Source organism: Panthera pardus, unplaced genomic scaffold (genome assembly GCF_024362965.1).
Source record: "Panthera pardus isolate Hobbes unplaced genomic scaffold, ASM2436296v1 HiC_scaffold_7, whole genome shotgun sequence".
NCBI lineage: Eukaryota > Metazoa > Chordata > Mammalia > Carnivora > Felidae > Panthera > Panthera pardus.
Window position 1 is genome coordinate 32635031 of NW_026527002.1, and position 24162 is coordinate 32659192.

A 24162-nucleotide genomic window follows, 5' to 3' on the forward strand; every position below is an offset into this window, starting at 1 on the left:
TTGTGATACTAACTAAATGAAATGCACTCTAGAAACACAAATGTTCTTTGCGTGTAGATGTTAAAAACTGTTACTGCTCTAATGTCCTTGTTAGAGAGAGCCATATTTAGTTATAGGAAACGATGTCATTTAACTCTGAAAAGAATGGGTTTTTTTAAATCACATATGGTAAGCCATGAACCAACACCAAGCATCCATAAAGAAGATGGCATTTCTAATTATACTTTTACATTAATTACCACACTCTTGTCACTTCACTATCAAACTGTTTATATTCTCTCTATAAGTCAGTCGCATAAAGTAAATGAAAATATGAATGATGCAAAACTTGGCAGTCACTTTATAATATTTGTAGGAATACAGTGTATTTGGATTTGGTACATAGAATTAAATTATTTTAACATTATTTTTTATTTGATTCTGGTTTTATAATATTGTATTATATTTTCCTTCAGTTTTAGAAAAGGAAATCAAACAGCATTACTCATGCAGTAACTTAAGTCTATTATATTATACCAAATAACTGATTTCCCCAGTCTTTTCATCTTTCTATTTGGTTATGGAATAACAAAGCCTACCTATTTGAATGTTTGTGATCCATTATAGACATGTAAGACCTTTTTTGTATCTTAGCCATACTTATTTCTTGAACACTGGGAGACAAATGGAGAACAGGATAAAAACATGGGAGTTATCAGGCAGAATCATGGGCGTGGATTTCAAAAATGAACTGTTAGGAATTAGAAGCAAAAAAGTAAGTAAGGAGAGAGGAGGTGGTATGGAGACAGAAAAGAAGTGAGGACGTCCAGAAGATGGTTTGCCAGTGGAGTCATGACTTGCTAAGAGTCCCTCTAGTTGATCAAGAATTGATCCAACTTAGGGGCACCTGGGTGGCTCAGTCAGTTAACCATTCAACTTTGGCTCAGGTCACGGTCTCATGGTTTGTGAGTTGGAGCCACACATGAGGCTCTCTGCTGTCAGCACAGAGCCCGCTTTGAATCTTCTGTCCCCCTCTCTCTCTGTCCCACCCCCACTTGTGCTCTCTTTCTCTCTCTCTCTTTCTCTCATGAATAAATCAACATTAAGAAAGTTTTAAAAAAGGAAGAAAGAATTAACAGAATTGACCCAACTTAAGTAAGGTTGATGTATTTAGGAGAACTGAAGCAGGAGAACTCTTACCAAAATAACTATTCAAGCTAGTAAATTAAACATCCCTAGTTCCATGGATGCTGATAAGACAAAAGACTTTGCTACTCAAAGCAAAAGACATAGGAGTATCAGGATAGTTGTCCTGGTTTCCTAAGCTCAGGACCCAAGTCCAAGATGCCTCTGCCAGGTAAAGCCTACATGCAGTACAGTGCCCTACAAAAGAGAGATCTTGAGTATAGAGAATCCAGCTTTCCAATAAGCAGTAAGCAAGCCTATTCTTTATCCAGACACAAGATTTATTACAGAACTACATGGCTCATTCCAGAGAGGAGTTACCTCACTTCTCGGGATTGCCAGCCAAATAAATAATTCTAAGAAGTAGCCTTGAGGAAAGAACAGAGATCTTACTCTCAGCTGGACACATAGGAGGGCAAACAGCCCACTCACAGAAGACTGCTGCTCAACAGCGAAGTGAATCAGCATCACTCAGAAACTTATCAGAAATGTGACGTCCTGGGCCTCATTCCAGACCTAGCTGACTTAGTGCATTTAGACTGCTATAACAAAATACTACAGACTGGGAAACTTACAAACAACAAACATGTATTTGTCAGAGTTCTGGCAGCTGGGAAGTCCAAGATCATGGCAGTGTTAGGTGTCTGCTGGGAGCCCATTCCCTAGTTTATAAGCAAGCAGTCATTTGCTGTGTCTTCATATGGTGGAAGAAGCAAGGGAGCCTACTGGGACTTCTTTTATAAGGACACTAATCCCATTTATGAGGGATCTGGCCTCATCACCTAATCACCTTCCAAAAACTCTACCTCCTAATACCATCACATTGGGGGTTAGGATTTCAACATATGTATTTTGAGGAAACACAAACATTCAGACCATAGCATTAGCGAATCAGAAATTTGGCAATCTGAATTTACTATGCCACTTTTGAGGCCTATTAAAGTTTGAGAACCAAACATGTAAGGAAAAGAATTCTGGATAGCAGTCAAGATTCTGGGTCTAGTAAGTGTTTCTATCAACTACCTGGGCGTGCCTTTCAAACTGTCTGGGCCTCGGTATCTTCACCTATTATAACAGGAGAGGGTCAGGTAATTTCTGATTTCTTATTGCTCAAGTTCAATGAAATTCTATATTCTTTGACATATAGTTTATAAATATTGCCTATATTAAAGACCTTAAAATATGTATGGCAAGTACTGGGAAACTAGGAGAGATAGCAGCAACACAGATCCATAAGGACCCGTATGTGGCTTCATAGGCTCACAGAACTTACTTGTCAGCATGCTGGGAGTAGAACAATACCTCAGAGAAATGTGAAGTAACCAATCTGGTATATCAGAAGATCTGTTTAGGAATTTATGGTGGTTCCCATCACTGAAAGGGAGGCCAGTCTTGTGTCCTCTGGCCTGAGCATTCTCTTCCAAAGGGCATACTGTTACAAATTATAATCAGAAGTCTTGCCTGGGGAGCATGGATTTGGAGCAAAGAGTTGATTGAATGTTCTGAGATTGCCTGATGTGTCCACATCTGTCACCATAGTCTAGGTTCACTTCCAGGATTTGGATACCTTCTTCTGTGGAGAACACCTTCTCCCGAATGGGTGCAACTGGGTTACCCTCCAAGAAGTTACTCTCCTACTTTTCTGTACTTGCAGTGTCAAACAAGTCTCCCTCAGATCAACACTTTTCTTTGGCAGATTTAGTAAGTTTCACTTATGTTCTAGTCTAGACTCAAAGACTTAGAAAATTCTGCCTCTCTTAAGTGACCCTGTATATTCTCTACCCTGATCATTTAAGTCTTGATTTTAGAGTTAAAAATCTCAGAAGACAGCCCAATTACTTTATTTCCAAGTTTATGATGGGCTACCACACTTTCAATTTTGCCTGTGTTTCTGGCATCCCCCAGCCCCTAGATCTTAAATGGCCATCAGCTCGGGAATGGAGACTAAGCCTCCAAAAACTACATAATGGAGGAGTTGCCTTCACATGTAGCCATCCCAGTGAGTGAGTAGCCATCTTAGTTTCCATGCCATTTATGGTTTTTGTGATGTGATTCTTTTAGCAAAGTATAATGCAATTCTGCCAAATTATGGAAAGAGCCTAAATGTCCATCAACTGATGAATGGATAAAGAAATTGTGGTTTATATACACAATGGAATACTACGTGGCAATGAGAAAAAATGAAATATGGCCTTTTGTAGCAACATGGATGGAACTGGAGAGTGTGATGCTAAGTGAAATAAGCCATACAGAGAAAGACAGATACCATATGGTTTCACTCTTATGTGGATCCTGAGAAACATAACAGAAACCCATGGGGGAGGGGAAGGAAAAAAAAAAAAAAAAAAAAGAGGTTAGAGTGGGAGAGAGCCAAAGCATAAGAGACTGTTAAAAACTGAGAACAAACTGAGGGTTGATGGGGGGTGGGAGGGAGGGCAGGGTGGGTGATGGGTATTGAGGAGGGCACCTTTTGGGATGAGCACTGGGTGTTGTATGGAAACCAATTTGACAGTAAATTTCATATATTAAAAAAAAAAAAAAAAAAAAAAGTATAATGCAATTCTGGCCCCAAGAACTTATTAATAAAAGACAAGTTTTAACTTACAATGTACAGTAGCTTCCAGGAATGTTTGTTATTTAGAAATTTGAATTGAATTGTAAAAGCCAAATGTACTCACATTGTCTATAAAAAGTGAATGGCTGAACAGTTACTCAGTAAACATGATGGGTGGTGACAACAAATTTAGGTAACTCCTGCTTGTTAGACTATGCTTTTCTATAAAATGTTACACAGCCTATATTTTCCACATGTTTTCTTTCACCTTTTTTGCTTTTATGGATGCTAACTAAAAAATATGAATTGTCTATATTTCTTTCATTATTTATTAGTTATAAATCTCAATTAGAAAGATAACAGAGTCATTTCTGACACTAAAAAAGTCACAAGGCTTCTTTAAAAACGTGATTTTTAAAATTTTTTCAATGTTTATTTATTTTTGAGAGAGAGAGACAAAGCATAAGTAGGGCGAGGGTCAAAGAGAGGGAAACACAGAATCTGAAGCAGGCTCCTGGCTCTGAGCTGTCAGCATAGAGCCCAATGCAGGGCTTGAATCCACAAGTCGCAAGATCATGACCTGAGCCAAAGTCGGACTCTTAACCAGCTGAACCACCCAGGCTCCCCAAAATGTGATTTTTCTTTGGCAGAACTGTTAGTAAAGTGTATTTATTCTACCTATTACTATACCTTTATAAAGATGTTCAGCATCAGTAATTATCAGGGAAATGCAAATCAGAATCACGATGAGATACTACCTCACCCCTTTCAGAATAGCTATTATCAAAAACAAACAACAAATGCTGGAGAGGATGTGGAGAAAGGGAACCCTCATGCACTGTTGGTGGGAATATAGACTGGTGTAGCCATTGTGGAAAACAATATGGAGTTTCCTGAAAAAATTTAAAATAGACCTACCATACAATCTAGCTATACCACCTCTAGATATTTATCTGAAGACAATGAAAACACTAATTTGAAAAGATATATACACCCCTATGTTCATTGCAGCATTATTTACAATAGCCAAGAATGGAAACAACCTAGTGTCCATGGATGGATGAATGAATGAAGAAGGTATGGTATATATATATCCAATACTACTAAGCCATTAAAAAAGAAGGAAATCTTGCCATTTGAGACAGCATGGGTGGACCTTGAGGGTATTATGCTAAATGAAATAAGACAGAGAAAGACAAATACCATGCATGTGATCTCACTTATATTTGGAATCTAAAAAACAAAAAAGAAACAAAACAAAACTCAGAGATACAGAAAATATATTGGTGGTTTTTAGTGGGGGAAAGGTGGTTTGGAGGTAAAAAGAGCAAAGGGAGTCAATTCTATGGTGACAGATGATAACTAGACTAATTGTGATCACCTTATATACAAAGACTGAATTATTATGTTGTACACCTGAACTAATATAATGTATTATTATATTACAATACAATATATACCAATACAAAATATTACAATACAAAATATACCAATTTTACATCAATAAATGCATAAACATATATATATTATATATATTATATATACTCATGAGGTTTAAAATTAAATGTGCTTTCCCTGTAGATTAATACTCTCCTTTTTAACTTGGTCAAGTAGAAGTACATTGCTTGGTTCAGTACAATTCAGGCCCATCTGAGTGGCTCTTTTTGTTTTTGTTTTTCAGAAATGCGAGAGATTGAGAGTTGGAAAAGCATTCATCTTCAGGATAATTAGTTTTAAAAGCATCCAGACTCCCATATAGCCACTAGATAAATTACCCACTATTCAAGAGAAGGAAAGCACAATTAGTTTCACATTATAGTTAGCCAATCAGCTCAAGTGACTGTCATTCTTGAGAAAAAGGGAACAAGAATGTCATAGTTGTGCCCTTTCTCCCCTGCCTTTAGAAGTAAACAGCAATCCTTTTATCAGACTGGAAGCTATATGGAAGGCTTAGTGAATATATTTTGCCATTGTTTTTCGATAAGGAGAATTGTATTCATGACTTGTATCCATATGGTTAATAACACTTACTTCACAATGCAAAGTTAATGGAGCTTTTGTTTTGTACTAGGGACGGGCAAATGCTTTGAAGCTTTATGGCAAGGAAGTAAGACTTTAGTAAATTATTTTCAAACCTCCTTTTCTTCTTGCCAGGATAATTATTTTTATGTAATCACTCACAATCAAGAGGCAAAAGAAGGGGCAAGGAGAAATCATACTAGTGATAATGGAATATGCACAAAAAATCTGCAGGCTGTTTTTCTCTTCTTACAATGGATAGTTTCTAAACAACCACTCATTACCTCTTTTGAGACAAGCAGGATGGTGTAAGAATATACTAAATGAATGTTATCTGCGATGACTTAACCTGAAGAAACTCAATACATACACAGCTGCTGTGGCATCTTAAGCATCTTGCATGTGTAATAAGAGTGATCTATGAAGGCCTCACAAGAAAGAGGGCAACTGCAATCATATAAATGAAAGACCTTTAGTTCCTTCCTGAACACAAGTGTTATCAGTCAAAACCCAAAACCACTATGCCTTATGTTCACATGTCAGCATCATTCTACAGGTTAAACTTAATTTTATTTATTCACATATTCATTTTCACATTGATAATGGATCATTTTTGGTATGTGCATATAGAAAATGTATAAAACTTCCTTTTTTTAAGTTTATTTTTTGAGGCAAAGAGAATGTGTCCACAAGAGGGGTGAGGGTGCAGAGAGAGAGAGAGAATCTCTCTGTCAGCACAGAGCCCCCAATGCGGGGATCAAACTCACAAACCATGAGATCATGACCTGAACCGAAGTCAGACACCTAACTGAATGAGCCTCCGAGGCACCCCAAACTTCTTTACAGCACACAACTCATGGCACACCTGCTTTGTACCATAAGTTCAAAACGTTGTGCTTTAAAGACTTACTGACTGTATGTACGAGAACACTGCTAGGAACTGCATGAAGAACACATTTGAGTAACGTTTAATTTTTAAAAACACATGCATGTGTGATCAGTAAGCATATAGTATAGACTGGGTGAGGAAGAAGAGGAGGAGGAGGAAAGGAAAGAGGAAATGGGGCAGAAGAGCAAAAGAGAGAGAGAATCACAGTATCAGAATGTACTTAGCCCTTAAAGGATGTAAAGTTTAAATGCTTTGGATGAGAGACTAGACTATTAAGGGTGCATATTTTGTTTATTCTTAGTCTTTTGATTTATGAAAGTTTTAAAATCAAAATTATTAGGCCTTTATTATTACAATCAAGTATAGCAAGGTTTACAAAGTACTGAAAGTCCTCTGAAAAATGATTGTTCCAGATTTCTTAATTCAATAGCATTCAGACACTGTAAATGGCATTTGTAAATTTAGTATATTTTATACAGTTTTTAAAATTCATTTGTCTAGTTTAACATATCTTTCTGAGAATGAAATAATTCTTAAAATATGATGAATTCAATGTATCGATACGGCCTAAGATTTTCTTAGACTTTCCAATAACATGTACAAACTTTAGATTTGGTCATAAGATTTGAAATCATAAAATTGAAATCCTATATCTCAATTAATTTTTAATCGCATATTTAGAACTGAAACCACAGGACTGGCACACTAACAGGCTAAATTCGCTTACATAACACAAGTATTTGCAGTTCAAATATTCAAACATTTTTTTCTTAACACAAAAACATTAGTACTATGATTTCTATTCTTGCAAGTACTTTGTGTTTAATTCTATATCTAACAAGAATTAAGATATGTACTCACTAAGGAAGAAAACATCCCAGTAAACTGAAATTACTCAGATGTATATGTTTTTGAGAGTGACAAATGCATATTCATGAAGGAAGAGAAAATACCATACTAGTTCACTGATACTTTTCAACAAGGGACCTTGGCCAGGTGAGATCTGGAGCAACAGACATCCAGAGCAATTGTCACCACCCCACCTGCCATACTCGGTCTTTTTCATAATCCCTGTATTGTATAGGCTTCAAAATTTTAATGAAAGTTCAAGTTACCTAATCTCTGGGTATTCGTAGGATTCAGCAACTGTTGGGAAAGGCAGCCTGTGCCTATGGTCTTTCAATGCCCACTCCACCACGTAAGAACATGCCTTGGGCTTGCGGTACTTCCTTACCAAGAAACAGAGAGCCACAAAGCCTGTCAGTTTTATCACTTGTATGAAAATATCTTTCCCGGTTCAAATTCAAGGAGTGTTTCTGTATTCTGCTTAAATGTGTATGTTAATGATTGTCACACACAACTTTCAGTATTTCAGCCTCCAAGGGGCAGAGTTCAGGGCCCTCTTACTGCAGCCAGGAAGAGTTATGTATAGGCCAGTTGTCCTGAATCAGCTGCCTTGGGGACTCGCTAGCCATGAGGGACCAAAGCACACTACTGGAGCTGGATAACGTTGTTCCACCCAATGCTGACTGTGTTTTGTTTTCCTCGCCAACTCTGATACCAAAATACAATGGACAAAAATGCTTGGAGTCCTTCGCTGAGATTGATTACTGGTGGGTGGTATTTGCTCCCCCAGGACTGACAACTGACACACACTGTTTTTCTCAACAGCAACTCCCATCCAAATTGATACCTTGATTTGCCTGTCTTTGTCTCTTAAAACATATATACAGATTTTCCAAACTGCAAAAACTTTGAGGTTGATGGGATAATAAGTATAATTATATTTTCTATCTAAATATAAACCTTCAGCTTGATAGGATTCTAAGACAAATGCATGCCTTTTCCCGCTACTGAAATCTTGCATTATTTTATCTTCGTATTCATATGCAATTTCTCAATTCAATTCTTCTACCAATTAAATTTTGGCTCTTATGTGGTGTTTCTGGCTCATGGCTGTACGATGGGTCTTTCACTGCCCTTCTTGCATCTAGCTTTCTTCTCTTATAACCAAGATTGTGTATCTCAGATCAGAAATCTGTATTGCTTTTTCTCCTTTCCCGGGTGCATAAGGCTTGGGACCACACTGTTCAAAGCCTGTTACAGGGGAAGTGTCCCATGGTCACTCTGGTGAGGAGCCTCAAAAATGCAAAAGCAACTCAGATCTCTTCCCCTAGCCTAGACTTCAAGTGGCTCCCCTCTGACCTGGTCAAGGGCTCTGGTTGGAAGATAATTGCTGATCTCGGGCAATAATAAATGGACTGGATCTTTAAAACTCATAACATATTGTAAATGTAAATAATTTTAGCATTGCCTCCCACGAAGGATCCAAGAACCTAAAGTTCTCAAGTGTTTTTCCTAAACATCTAGATCTTTTATCATTTCCTGATTTCACCTGAGAACCTAACTTATATATACGTATGCTATCAACAACGAAGCATATATCTCAATATTTTAAAATACTTTTTTTTTTCTTTTCCCAGTTTCTACAGATAAAGTGATCTGAAGTAATGAATGATGCCACGAGAACAGAAAAGAGAAACTGTGACAACCCCCAGAAATGTGAAAGGAGGTTTCTTACTGGATTGCAGCTTCTTTGGTTCAATTTATTTAAAAAAAAAAAAAAACCCAAATAAATAAAATGGACAGTATTGTTCAATTTTAGAAATTCCACTTCTTCTATGTTCTAAGCTATATAATTGTCAGGTTTTTATGGTTTAGATTGTAAATGTGTTTTCCCCTTTGCTAATTATGTTGTGTTTTTTTTTAAGTCTTTTAAAGTCTTAAAATGTGAAGGACATTTATGAACGGTAAGGGAGACACTGTATACAAATGTATATTTGTAAAAGCTATTTTTATGATTAGCATGTTTTACTGTTGATCATATATAAAGTCAGGTGATATTGCGATTCTATGTTTAAAGCTTATTTCCAACAATGTCATGTAAGAAAAGATACATCGTAAGCTAGTTTTTATAATTTATTTTTAATTTATAGTTTAAAGTACTTTAGATCATAATGATAAAATACTTGAAAAGGTTATATTTCTGCCCTCCATAAGCACCATTTTTATTAATAAAGAATGCAAGTATTTCAGTGATTCAATAGTGAAAGGACTGTTGCTTTGATGTGTGATTAAATTGAGCATTCTCTACTCAACTGAAATGATCCAATTGTTACCCAGTACTGCAGTGTGAGTAGGAGATCCCATGGACAGGTTAGTGCCAATACAGGTGAAAACTATATTGGCAAGGAAAGATTGTCTTGTTTTTGGTTCCCAAAAGTTTAAATAGTGCACATATCACTTCATTGCATCTCCTATTACTAGGAACGCTCCATTCCCAAGCATTGCAAGTGTTTTCCAGATGCTCTTTGCTGTTGTCTTGTGCTGTGGAAATGGAAGAAACCATCTTCACAGACTGTAGGAGAATTCAGCATATAATTTCTTAATAAATACTGTTTCTTTTAAAACAAAGTTGGTGTGTATCTTTCCTTTGGGGTGCACTTAGTTTTAATACTCAGTTTGACTTTTTATGTCCCTGCAGTGCCATAAAGTTAGTGCAATAACGAAAGTGACATAACTTTACTAAAATGTGTGTTATATGTTTTAAATACCCACGCTTTTCATGGAGTGACTGGTATTCTAGAACACATTAATTTGCCATGTAATAGAAAGCCAGAGGGCCCTCAATTCTTGACAGAAGTTACATCCTTGTTTACATTTCTAGAAGGAATTTTTTTTCATTCAAACATGGAATTTTAGGAAAATATTTCAGGATAGAAAGCAAAGCTACCCCAGAGGCATTTGTGCTGTCAGACAAGTGCACTGCGAATGACTGTAAGCTCCTCATTAAAAGCAGAGAGACATGTACATGTAATGTCACCAAGGACACCTAGAAGAATTAAGGCCTCCTTTTTTCAAAGAAACTAAAATCTAAAATCACCTGGGTATGTATCTTATATTTGTATTTTAATTTATTTATGGTAATTTATCTACTTTCTTTATGTGTTTCAAATATAAGCTAATGAAAAATTATATAATCCCATCCTGCAAAAGTTATCTAAAACTAAAATTGTGGAAAAAAAAAACAAAAAAAAAACAAAAAATAAGTAAATAAAAAATAAAATTGTGAAAGCAAAAATTAAAAATTTGCACACGAGAACCTAGGATCTGGATCGGGAATGTACTTACCTTTCCTGGAAATGTGAAAATCACAATGTGGTATGCTGTTTTTTATTTTTATTTTTTTTGTTTTTAGAGAAAGCAAGCAGGAGAGAGGGGCAGAGGGAGAGAGAAGGAGAATCCCAAGCAGACTCCACACTCAGCACAGAGCCCAACACGGGGCTCAATCCCACAACCTGGGATCATGACCTGAGCAGAGATGAAGAGTTGGCCACTCAACCAACTGAGCCACCTAGGCACACCTGTGGTGCACTCTTTTTGGTGGCCATAATGAGTATTAGAGAATTTGCGACTGTTGCACTTGGATTCTGAAGCTGAATAGAACCTGTGTACAGTTCTACAAGAGAATAAAATCAGCAGGATGATTTCTTGGTTTGCTGCCAAAGAGATGCATTTGCCTGGGATAGATAATCTGATGCCCCAGTATTGCAGGCATTGTCTATTAAGAGAATCCACAGGTGAATTTGAGAAACATAACAGAAGACCATGGGGGAAGGGAAAGAAAAAAAAATAGTTACAAACAGAGAGGGAGGCAAACCATAAGAGACTTTTAAGAATTACAGAGCACAGAGCGTTGGGGGGTGGGGAAAATGGGTGATGGGCATTGAGGAGGGCACTTGTTGGGATGAGCACGAGATGTCTTATGTAAGTGTTGAATCACGGGAATCTACTCCCAAAAGAGCACACTGTATACACTGTATGTTAGCTAACTTGACAATAAATTATATTAAAATAAATAGAATCCACATGTGGATATTTTTCTCATTTCCATTTATCTATCCTTAATGTTCAACAAACTGTAGCATTTATAATAGTCATTATCATAAATTGAGAGTATGTACCTTCACAGATGTTCATTAACTATTCTCAAAGTAAAATGAATAATTAAAATGTACAATTCTTTGTTACTGGCCGTAATTTTCTGCACACAGGACTTGAAGTATGAAATCATAGATCTTTCTCTTTATTCATTACCCATTCCTGGCTTAAGAATTCCTTTTGATGACAAATATGGATAAAATATATACCAGATCAACAAAGTATAGATTATATGGGATTATAATCCCTGAAGATTTAGTGTAATAATTTAAAAGGGAGCTTTTAAGAGACGACAAAGGGAGTGTGGGCTTCTAACTCTAAATAACATCAGTTCCATTATAGAAATGCTAGGGGAAAGAAAAGAAGCATTACTCACTGCATTCAGCTCAAGAAAACTGTGGGGAAATAGGCCCACTGCTTGTGAAGTTAGGTCAACTAATCACTGGTGACAATGTGACACATTTTGCTTCCATCTTTTAAACAAAACTTCAAAGCAGAAACACAACAAAATAAGTTGAGGTAGAAATGAAGCAGAAGATAAGAAGGAAACTATCTTAAACGGGTTAAAGTTCAGAAAACAGAAATCACAAATGCAAATACCTATAAAGGCCTGATAAATATAAATGAAAGAAACAGGCAAGAAGCCACTCAGGATACATTAATTGCCACTGTGCTGATGAAAAGAGAGCCACTTAGTAGTTCCAGCAGGCTGCCTGATCCAGAAACATGGCCCTGGATTGGCCAGGTTTCCTGATTTTTCAGAAGGTAGACATCGAGAGTTTTAAATGGTATATCCTATTTTTGTCTTGTTTTGTTTTAATATGAATCTGAAGGTGAATGAAACCATATCTGTGATTTATATCCAGGATTTAATAGTTGTAGAAGTTACAAAAATAAACTCACAAGGATAAATAACAACAAATTTAGGATTATCTGTAGTGAGAAAAAGAAGGGAGAATAGAATGGGGGTATTAAATAACATCTATAATATTTAATTTATTAGGAAATACATTTGAATCAAATATTTTGAATCAAGTAAATATCAAATGTTAAGGTTTCATAAAAGTATAAGTTACACTGGTACTTGTTATGTTTTCTCTATGTCTTTTTGTACACTTAAAATATTCCACAATGAAAGTATGTGATTTATATCTCAATGTTTATACATCGGTAGATATAAATGTACATATATATTGATGATACAGAGATGTGAGTTGTATAAATAGCATATATGAAAGCAGAGATTTAGACCTTTGGATCCATCAGAAGTCTGCAAGTTTGTGATCTACCTTTTATAGAGATGTGCAGATTCCTAGAAAAGAGTATGACTTCGAGAAAGAAAGATGCACTACTCTGGCGTTTCAAAGGCATTTTGGGAGAGCAGGAATGTATAAGTGAATGTCTTATTTGTTGTTCAAAAGTCTTCCTATCAGCCCTTGAGATATTTAGAACCACTCTAGGGATCTAATTATGATTCAGGCAAGAATTTGGGGTACCTGAGCATGCAAAATAGTCCCCATGTTTATTCTGTTGCATCTGTAAGAATAAGGACTGCGCCTTCTCTACCCTTATATCCTGCACGCATGGTACCTTGTACATAACAAGTTACTTCTCCATAAGCGTTTGGAGAATTAAAAGAAATAGTGTGTGTTCTGGGTTTTTACCTTATTATAAAAAGTTTTAAAAGCTGTGATTTCTTAAGCAACCACAATATGCCGAGTTAACACCTGTGTATGCATTATCACTGTGGCACACAGGAAAACTGAATAGGTAATGTCAGCTCCAGTTTCCAAGTAAAGAGAGATCATTTATTCATTCATTCATCGGTTCTGTATTTAGTACCAACTCTGTGCCAAACTTTTTACTGGCAATATAGGTCCAGCTGTAAATAATAAAGACTGAAATTCTTGCCCTTGAAAAGCTTATACTCTTCTGGGCGGGGGTGGGGGGGTAATGCCTAATAGGCCAATTGACAGGCAAATGTAAAGTATTGCAGATGATAATGATGATGAACACAGAGGAAAAGGCAAAGCAGGGAAGGAAAGAGGGTATTTTAAATAGGCTGATCAGGGAAGACTCCTTGGTAAGATGGCATTCAGGCAAAGGTGTGGATGGAGTAGGTGAGGGTGTGAGCCTTGTCACCTTTTATGGGAAAAATGTGCTGAGCATAGGGGACAACAAGTAAATCCCCTGAAGTGGGAATGTACTTGGTGCATTTAGGAACAACAAGGAGGGCAGTATAGCCGGGTTGGAATAAATGAGGAAAAGAAAAATAGATGAAGCCACAGAAATGCCAAGATTTCAGATCATAGAGCCTTACAAGTGATTCGGAGTTCACTGGTTTTATGCTGCATTAGATGGGAAAACAGCAGGAGATTGTGAGCGCAGGAATGATAGGGTCTAGCTCAAAGATTAGAAGAATCATTTGGGCTATTATGTCCTGAATAAGCTATAAAGAAGAGAATCCAAAAATCCCTGCATTCCAGGTTGAGAAACAACTACGTGAGTTTGGTCTGAGAATAGCCTGGTATGATCGGAACAGAGAAACTTGCTCATCCACTCATCAAATATTTGTTGAGCCCTTACTCTGTTCTATATGTGAAAATGGGCATGCAGTAGTGGACGTAGACACATTTTTTTTCTCATGGCACTTAATCTAGTGAACAATGTTAGGAAATAGCTGACTAAAGATATCAAGAATAAAAAAGTTTAAAAAGACATTACAAAATAAAAAGAACAGTTTATGCCAAAGTCCTTTTCCTTATAGCTCTGATGGAAGTGGCTCAAGGAGCACTTTTTAAATTACCCTTTCAACCAGCAGATATAAACAGCGTAAGTGCCTCAAAGGATTAAAGGACTTTTCTAGATCCTCAGGATATATCTGAAACCCTCAACCTTGGTGAAATTTACAAGTGTCAAATCTCTATTTTATATAAAGGTAATCACTAATAGAATTAGAAACAGATTATGTACCCCACAAATCCTCAAAGGTAACAGAATCAAGCATTGTCTGCACCCCAAAAGAGAAAGAAGAAATAGAAAGAATAGAACAAACAAAGGAAGGGGGAAGGAGGGAGGCAGGGAAGGAGGAAGGAATGGAGGTAGGCAAGCAGCAACAGAAAGTGAAGCAAAGTATTTTTTTTAATGCCTAAACACAGAGTGATAAAATACCATTAAAAACAATAAATGAAGATATGTTAAACCAACATATTGAGTAGCCAAACAACCAAAATCTGTGATGTTGTCCTGAAGACAGCCATAAGAAAAATAATATTAAGAAGTTAAAAATAAAGGGATAAACACCCCAGGAAACTTCAGGCTCACAGGTTTTATACATGTAACCTATTAAATATTCAAAGAATAGTTCATTTCCTTGCCATGTAATCCACTTCAGAGCTCATAAAAAGACATGAATGAATCTATACAACACATTTTATGAAACTACCATGACTCTCACACAAAAACTTGACAAAAGAAGTAACCTCCAAAAGCTAATACAGATGACTCATTAATATAGATGTAAAAATCTGAAATAAATCAAAATATTATCAAAAAATTAAACAAAACATAAAATATGCCCCATGACCAAGTAGGGCTTTATGACAAAACACACACACATACACATGTGCATGTGCATACATGCAAACACACACACACACACATATGCATCTTAATTTTTTTTTTTAATGTTTATTTACTTTTGAGACAGAGGGAGACAGAGCGTGAGCAGGGGAGGGGCAGACACAGAGGGAGACACAGAATCTGAAGCAGGCTCCAGCCTCTGAGCTGTCAGCACAGAGTCAGATGCGGGGCTCGAACTCACAAATGGCGAGAGCATGACCTAGGCTGAAGTCAGATGCTCAACTGACTGAATCACGTAGGCGCCCCCACAAATATGCATCTTAAAACAACATTCTACTTCATACTGAAATTGAACTTGCATTAAAAATAAAAATACTGTCTATTTAAATTAATATTTCTTTTTTTATTTTTTTTTTAATTTTTTAAAATGTTTTTATTTATTTTTGCTACAGAGAGAGACAGAGTATGAGCAGGGGAGGGGCAGAGAGAGAGGGAGACACAGAATTGGAAGCAGGCTCCAGGCTCTGAGCTGTCAGCATAGAGCCCGATGCGGGGCTCGAACCCACAGACTGTGAGATCATGACCTGAGCCAAAGTCGGATGCTTAACCGACTGAGCCACCCAGGCGCCCCTTAAATTAATATTTCTAATTCATCCTAGAAGACAGAGCTAGTGCAATAAATAAGAAATGTAAATGAATAGTGTGACCATTAGAAAGGATGAGAACATTTTTTTGTTTGGATAGGATGTAATTATCAGCCTCCTTGGCTAAAGAAAGTAGGAAGAAACACTATTAGACTCAAATATGAATTTTACAATTTTTAAAATATCCAACAAAAGTAAAAACTTACATAGCTTTGTAATATACAAATAATAACTGTGGAAATAGAATGAAAATGTTGCATTTTATAATGTTAAAATACTTGGGAATAAAATCAATAAGAAATATACAAAGCTATATAGCACACACCACAAAATTTTATTCATAGAATAAAAGGTATGAATATATGAATAGATATAAGATGTTCCTAGACGGTAAGTATGAAGTTATAAATAAACCAGTTCTTTGTACATTAATTCAATATACATTTTCCCCTAAGCTTCAAAGCTCTCATCCACTCCTTTGGCTTTTAATGCCCTTTTATATGCCGATGGGTCCCAAAAGTATATTTACAGTCCTGACCACTCTCTTTGTACAGCCAGCTTCTCACCAGACATTTTCACTTGGATGTCTCATAAGCCAAAACTTAACTCTTGTTTTTCCACCTAAAGTGAACCCTATTTCTAGAGTACCATCTCTGTAAGTGGCACATCTCCCTACTCATTTACTTAGCCAAGAAATCTAGGAGTCATTTTAGATTTCTTCTCTCTCACCTCCCATCCTCAATCTACCACATTTTGTTGTTTCTACCTCCAAATATACTCCGAATTCCTCTACTTTTCTCGAGTCTGTCTCCAATATTCCAGAAACCACTTCCTACTTTTTTCCCTTGTTTCTATTCTACCTGTAGCTGCAATCTAAATGTCATCTTTTTAAAATGTCAATATAAATTGCTACACCTTTATTTAAAAACTCAATACTATCTCAATGCCTAGAATAAATCCAAAGTCCTTGTCATTGTCCATGAAGCTCTAATGTCTGAGGTCACTTACCTCTTCTGTTTCTTCAATGCACTGAGCTCTTTTGTACTTTAGGGCTTTGCCTTTGCTAGTCCCTTGTCTAGAATGCTCTCCCTCCATCTCTTTGTAAAGCCAGCATGCACTTGCTCACCAGTTTCCAGGCTTAAGGGTAAATACCATTCTGATGCAGGTCTCCCCTTCCTTTGCCCTGACTCCATTAATCTTTACCAAAACATCTTGGTTGTATGTTTCATCGTACTTCCTGATTCATAATTTGTGTACCTGTTTATTGTTTTACTGCCTGTCTTCTAGACTAAATGACAGGTCTTGAGAAGACCAGCGTGTTACTCTAGATTTTCATCATCCGACAACCAGCTCACGCCTTGCACATACTAGGAAAGCAATGATAATGTCAGTGAAACTTGTATTCTAATGGAACTCTTATTTATTCTAAATTCCAACTGGACCAATAAAAAATCAAATTAAAAAAAAAAACAAATACAGTGAATAACGAATAAAAGAATTTTGAAGGAAAGCAATTAAGAAAGAAAAACTTGCCATTGCATTACAATAACAATTAAACCAGAGTGTTAAGAAATCAAAGAGAAAGGGGTGCCTGGGTGGCTTAGTTGGTTATGCGTCCAACTCTGGATTTCAGCTCGGGTCATGCTCTCACTGTTCGTGAGTTTGAGTCCCACCTCAGGCTCTGTGCTGACAGTGCGGAGGCTGCTTGAGATTCTCTCTCTCTCCCTCTCTCTCTGCCCCTCCCCTGCTCACTCATTCTCTCTCTCAAAATAAATAAACTAAAAAAAAATGTTTTTAAAGAAATCAAAATAAAAGAGAAGAAAAGAAAGAAAAAACAGCAGATAAGCTTTTTTAATGGATCACCCTGCTTATATATAAGAACGTAATATTTAGGGGCACCTGGGTAGCTCAGTCGGTTAAGCCTTCAACTTTTGACTTTGGCTCAGGTCATAATCTCATACTTCATGGGTTTGAGCCCTGCGTCGGGCTCCATGCTGACAGTACAGAGCCTGCTTGGGATTCTCTTGCTCGCTCACTCTCACTTTCATTCTCTCACTCTCTCTCTACCCCTCTCTCCTCCTGCTCTCTCTCTCAAAATAAATAAATAAACATTTTAAAAAAGAACTTAAAATTTGGGCACGTGCGTGGCTCAGTCGGTTGAGACTTTGTCTCTGGTCATGATTTTGTGGTTCCTGGATTTGAGCCCTGCCTAGATTGGTCATGATCTCAGAGTCACAAGTTCAGCTCCACATTGGGCTTGCTGCTCTCAGTGCAGAGCCCAGATTCTTGGTCCCCCTCTCTCTCCATCCTTCCCCTGCTTGCACTCTCTCTTTCAAAAATAAATAAACATTTAAAAAATAAAGACTGAAAGAAAGAACTTAATATTTAATGAAAGCATTTATTATATCAATAAAAATGGTACAATATTTAATAAATATATCTGGGACAATTATTTAGGCACTTTTAAAAATACATAAAATTTAATACCACTCCTTGCATTACTCATCACAATAAATTAAATAGTTACTTTTAGAGTAAATATTTTAATCAATATTTTAGAGTCAATCTTTTTAAGATCTTCACTAACACTATACTATCCCTTCTTTGGATGAAGAATGGTCTATGCATAAAAGCAATAAGAACTCACAAGAGAAAAGATTTTATTACAAAAAAATTAATGTCCTTAAGTTAATAACATCAAACAAACTATAAGAAGTTTTGAACATTAAAATTGATATCTTTAATTTAGAAACAGATTGAAATGCTAAGAAATGTCAAGCGCATCAATAGATACTTGGGAAAATGGCATAAATAGATAACTAACAAAACCTGACAATCTTTTCTTGAACATCAACTAGCTGGAGGCAAAGACCATGTTTCAATTCACCTGAGCACTGACTCCTTCTGGAAGAGGCTACGGCCTTGCTAATGATGTGTTTGGCTCAGAAACTAGGAGAGCTTGATATTTGTCAATACATTGACATTGTTAGGAACATTGACATTACAGGAACATTGTTAGTATAATTCTTTAGCAGTGGTGATATAATCCTGAGTATAATAGAAACTGGTGAAATGATAGTTCTGATTCTTTCACACCTTCGGAAAAACCCTACAATCATCACCCCATAGGAGATGAGGATTAATGAAAAAGCTGCATGGATATACATCACATCTGCTTCTACTTTGTGTAACCATCTCTTTTCTGATAAATTCAGTATCCTTGGCCAGACTGGGACTTCATAGCAATGTGTTTGTGCCATCTCTTCTGACTAATGCATAACAAGTGCAATACTGCAATGACTAGCTAATAAACATAAGATTGCAAGTTAAAGTAACATTGAGACTTTGTTTAACAACTATAAAAATAACAAATATTAAAATATACTAACATTCAGTTGTGGTTAGCAGGCAGCGGGGGTTAAACTCTTAAATTCTTATATTTAAGCACTCCCACAGAATTCTAGCAGGAGTACTAACTGAGAAGTGTTTTGAGAATGAATTTGACAATCTATCTAAGTATGTTTCAAGAGCATTCACAAATTATGTAATCATTAAAATTATAATTATGTAGAATTTCTAATGACATTGTAGAAAATTTAGAATTAAAAAAAGATAGCAATTATATGCACAAAATTATAAAAAATGAACTAAGATAAAAATGTGGGATTATATATGATTTTTCTTCTATCTTTATACTTTCCTGCTCTTTGAACATATCAGTCAAGTCTTGTTAACTGGAAGATGGTATTGTTGTTTATAGAAATGGATGAATCAAGAAGAGATTAATAGATTTTTTTTTAATTTTAGACATGTTGGATTTTAGAGCACATCAATACATCCAGTATGAAATTAACTAGCATGTGGATTAAATATCATGAAAGTGACCAGGACTGAAGGTGTTGTTTTGGAAGTCGTCTACAGAGACATCATAAAAAACTGAAGGAATGAACAAAATCTTCAATAATTTGGGAACAAAGACGGTGAAGGGGCTAACCTCCTGCAATTTTACTGGCAAGAATGGAGAAAGCAGAGGAATTGGGTGATTGAAATAGAAAGATATACCTATGGTGTCCCTCATGCATGTATTAGAAGTAGATGTTGGTTTCACTGAAACAAAAGCCTTTATATTTAACCCATAGATGGTCATTTTATGACACCAGTGCAATTGGAGTAAGGGATCTATCAGAAAGAATGATCAGCAGAATTTAACACCTTATTATAAATTGTTACAAGTATCCTAAACTTTTGAAATAAAGCCCTCTCGGGAATTAGGGACATAGCAATCAATGCTGCCCAATTAGTATAGATAGCAAAGTACCACTTACCCACCAGCTCATACTCTTTCTTGGATGATGCATTTTTCACCAAACCTCAGTACCCAATTCCTACTTCCTAATTTCCCCTTGGAGCCCATTCAACATTCAGGGTAAGTCTTGGGCAGAAAAAGATCTTATACATTGGTATTCAGGGCTGAATTAAGGGGTCAAGACAATAAGGTGAAAATCAATAAAATGTGCTAACTTGATTTATTGAAAACGGAAGAAGGACAAAATTTTATTTACCATGACTTGTATTAGAAAGAGAACTGTCGGCAGTTAGAAGAATTACTACGATATGCCTCTTGGCTCATGTAATACCAGTAACAAAGGAGAGGGGGAGTTCTACAAATTCAGATCTTTTGTTTTTTGCAAGCAAGATTTAAATGAGCGTTCAACCTCCAGATATCCTTTTCTATACTTCTTTCATTCACCTTCACATCAAGACACACAAACACACACACACACGCGCACATACACACACATGAACGTAACTGTGTCAAAGAAATCCTTAATGATCGCCTATTAGAAAATGTCCAAAATTATTAGCCTGTCCCAGGTACAGAACCAGGTTATATACCTCCGAGAAGGTCTACAGGTAAGATGAGTTCTGTGAAAGATATATTGGCCCCACTTTGCTCACAAATAAAATGCCAGATAACCTGAAATCTGCCCAAGATATGTCTTCTCAATATGATCCTGCCCACAAGTCTTTCCCATGCCCCAGTAATCTAATGTATAACTCCTTTTCAAGTTGAGGCTGAAAGCCCTTGGAAGAAAGCCATCCATGGATTTCACCGTTTTCTGTTCCCTTGTTGCAGAGCATTACTATTTGAGCTAGATGCATTTTAAAAGTTTAGAAAGAAGTCCCACTTAGAGTCACTCATCCTTCTCAACTTCACTTCTCTCTGATCACCTCCAAACAAACAAACAAAAAGAGCATCTCTCTAAGGTTAGCTTTGCTGTCAATTTTCTGTTCTAGTGAAAGAATCTTTGAAGTACAAATCCTCTCTGGAGTCATAATTTCTCTTTACACATTGTGTTCTGTTTATGTTATTTTAGATATCCTAAAAATTCTAGTTTTAGCCTTACACTTGGAAGAAAGTATTATTAACTTTTTAATGATTTTTGTTTGTTAGGTTCTAAGGCTGAAAGCATCTATTCTTTATAGACAAATAGTAAAACAGCACTCCCTTGCCAGACATGAATCACTGAGAGAAAAAAGCACACAGCCTGGCTCCCAGGGAATAGTCATATCCTAGTTGGGTTTGTGTGTGCACAGATTGATATGTGACAGGTCCAGGGATGTTGTTTCAACTCTCTTATCTGGACCTCATACTCATTGTCTTCCTTTATATCTAGTTTAAACACAAACTGTATATGTGACTTTACTTGAGATGCTGATGAAGGTCTCCTTTCACGCTTGATTCTAACCTCTCATAGAGACACAGACCCAGTGAATAAAACATGGCTTATCAAAAAATCTACCAATAATTTCAATGCTATAGGTGTGAAAAATGTTTCTGAAACTAAATTGTGTCAAATTCTCCATTTATTATCTTATCAATGTCATTAGTAAAGTTCATTCATCACATACAATGAACTAGATTAAACACTTATTTCACTATATAATCAACAAAAGTTGACTCCATACAAAAGTTTGGATAGTTATGAAATATTAAAGTTCCTCTTTTTCACATGCCAATAGAACTGTCATTTTTATGTTTCATATGTAATTTAAATTGAGCAACTAGGCTTTCTTTTTTTTTAATGAGCATTTATTGAACACATGTTGCATGTAGATCCCTACCTAATGAAAGAATACTGAAAAGCAATTCAAAGCAGGATTCAAGCTATAGCCTCAAGCAAAAAGAAAATAAGAAGGACTTTTTCCAATTTCATTTCTAGAAAAAGGGCTTTCCTTTCTATGTCTAAGAAGTAGAAGAGCTAAGGATATAAATGTTTGATAACCTGAAATAAATCTGTCAGGAAAGAATTCCAGCTGCTACCTTAAAGCAAAAAAGTAGCCAAAGGGAGATGAACCAGTCTGAATTCTCACTCCTGAAAAACCCAAATTTATTACAGAAGACTGCACAACTGGGAAGGCCTCATGACAACTCAGTTAAATAATATTCAACTCATTTCTATGATCTCCCAGGATTCTTGAATGACCATTTGAGCCACTGTTAGGGAACAATGAAGCAAAATGTCTTGTAACTCCTTGGAAGTTTCCACGGTTAGGCACATAATTCGAACACAGTAGTCTGTGAGGCCTTGACTGGGGAATGGTCTACTGTGAAGCAAAATAATATGTGAGCTATTTATTTTAGTGATTAATAACATGAATCATAGTACAAAATGTTCTGTTTTCCTTCTTTGCACCTGCCTCAGTACAAGTGATATGCCTTGGACCAGCATATATTTTGAGAATAGTGACTGGGCTCTAACCACTTTCTTTTGGTTACTTGCTCAAAGACGCAGCTGCTCCAGTCCACATATACCAATACAAGTGTGAGAACAGAAAACTGAAAGATCTGAAAAGGTATGTATTTTCATAGAATGCGCTAATACATGACTTCAGGAGAGGGAGACAAATTCCACAGTAGGAATTCCGAGGGAGTGGGAGAACAAAGCAGCCTGTTATTTTTCCTTTCCCACCCAACCCAACTTTCACCTTTTCCTGGGACAGTCCCCAGTGGGCTCTTCTTAAAAGTTCAGGAGTATCTGTGATCAGGAGAAAGTTATTCCATTCTTCAAGCTTTTTGAAACATCTTCCAAATGAAACTAATGTCAACATAGCATTCTTCTTAATCAGAGGAAGCTGTAGACGTTAGCTGATGGCATGAGTCAAATTAAAGTCAAAAGGTAAACTCGCTAAGCAAAGGGAAGGGCTCCTTTTGTGTTGGAAGCTTCATAGAATCTTCCATGTTAGACAGCTGCAGTAGATTATTCATAAGTCACCAAACATAGCTGCATCACATATTACCCATGCCAAGAGTACAGACTGTATGGGTATCTGAAGCTACATGGAGACAGCAACAAGTAATTCCAAGGGCTTAGACATGCCTCCTCCACTCCGTCTCACCCAAACTTATCTAAGGCTTATCTACACATGTTCTGCCTGGTTTGTATGCAATTCAGAGGAACAGAATGGGAGACAGAGATCCCATCTGGGAGACATTTGTGAGACCAACTGATTTAAATAATAATATTTAAATATGGCAGAAACACCTTTGGACTGGACTGAGTACCTGAGAGTTGAAAATTAGTTTTTCTACTGCTAAGAAGAAATACGGAGTCAAGGCAAACAAAAATATGTTCAGTTATAAAATAAAATCCTACTTTTCACCTCAGAGATTTACGGTCTGTCAAAACCACAAACACTATGATAATAAAATCTAACTTGTCCACTTGTCTTGTATGCTTCATATACAAGAATCTTATGTGAAGTAATCATCAGAGAAGATTCAGCCAGTCCAGTCTCTGAAATACAAAGTATCTGTAAGGGTGATTATAGGCCAGATTTCTTGAAACTATAAGACAATTTGGTAAAAGTAAATGGAATGAAAACTACTCTTCCGTACAATACAGGTATTTTAACATGATTGTATATAACAGCTTAAAAATACTATGTAACAGTTCTAACATTAATTTCCAAATATTTCTGTGTTAAATTATTGGTTAAAATAACTTATATTCAAATATTCATTCATTCTATTCATTATTTCATTTAATGTATTATTATGAAGCACCAAGACCATCAGGCACTGATGCTTTAGGGACATAGTCTTTGCCTGCGAGGATCCTAGGGTGATAGGGAGATAGATATGTACACACATAATTATAACACAGCTCGGTAATGCAGTGATTCAAGAGCGAATGAGGTATAGTGGTAGTACAAGCTCAGTTTGGCATGGGACAGTTAGACAAGACTAGCCAGGCAGAAAAGGAGATGATGATTAGCAGCAGAGCAACATATGGATGTCTACAACA

General features: G+C 36.4%; 1 protein-coding gene across 8 annotated transcripts in view; it reads left to right on the top strand.

The window, feature by feature from the left end:
* Nucleotides 1-10100, top strand: part of RALYL (RALY RNA binding protein like) — a 708789-nt gene extending 698689 nt beyond the window's left edge. For all 8 annotated transcript variants that reach the window (XM_019453371.2, XM_019453375.2, XM_019453368.2 and 5 more), the window contains one exon: nt 9110-10100. In XM_019453371.2, coding sequence (XP_019308916.1) covers nt 9110-9127 — 18 coding nt within the window. In that variant the 3' untranslated portion in view covers nt 9128-10100. The remainder of the gene's footprint in view (nt 1-9109) is intronic.
* The last annotated feature ends 14062 nt before the right edge of the window (nt 10101-24162 follow it).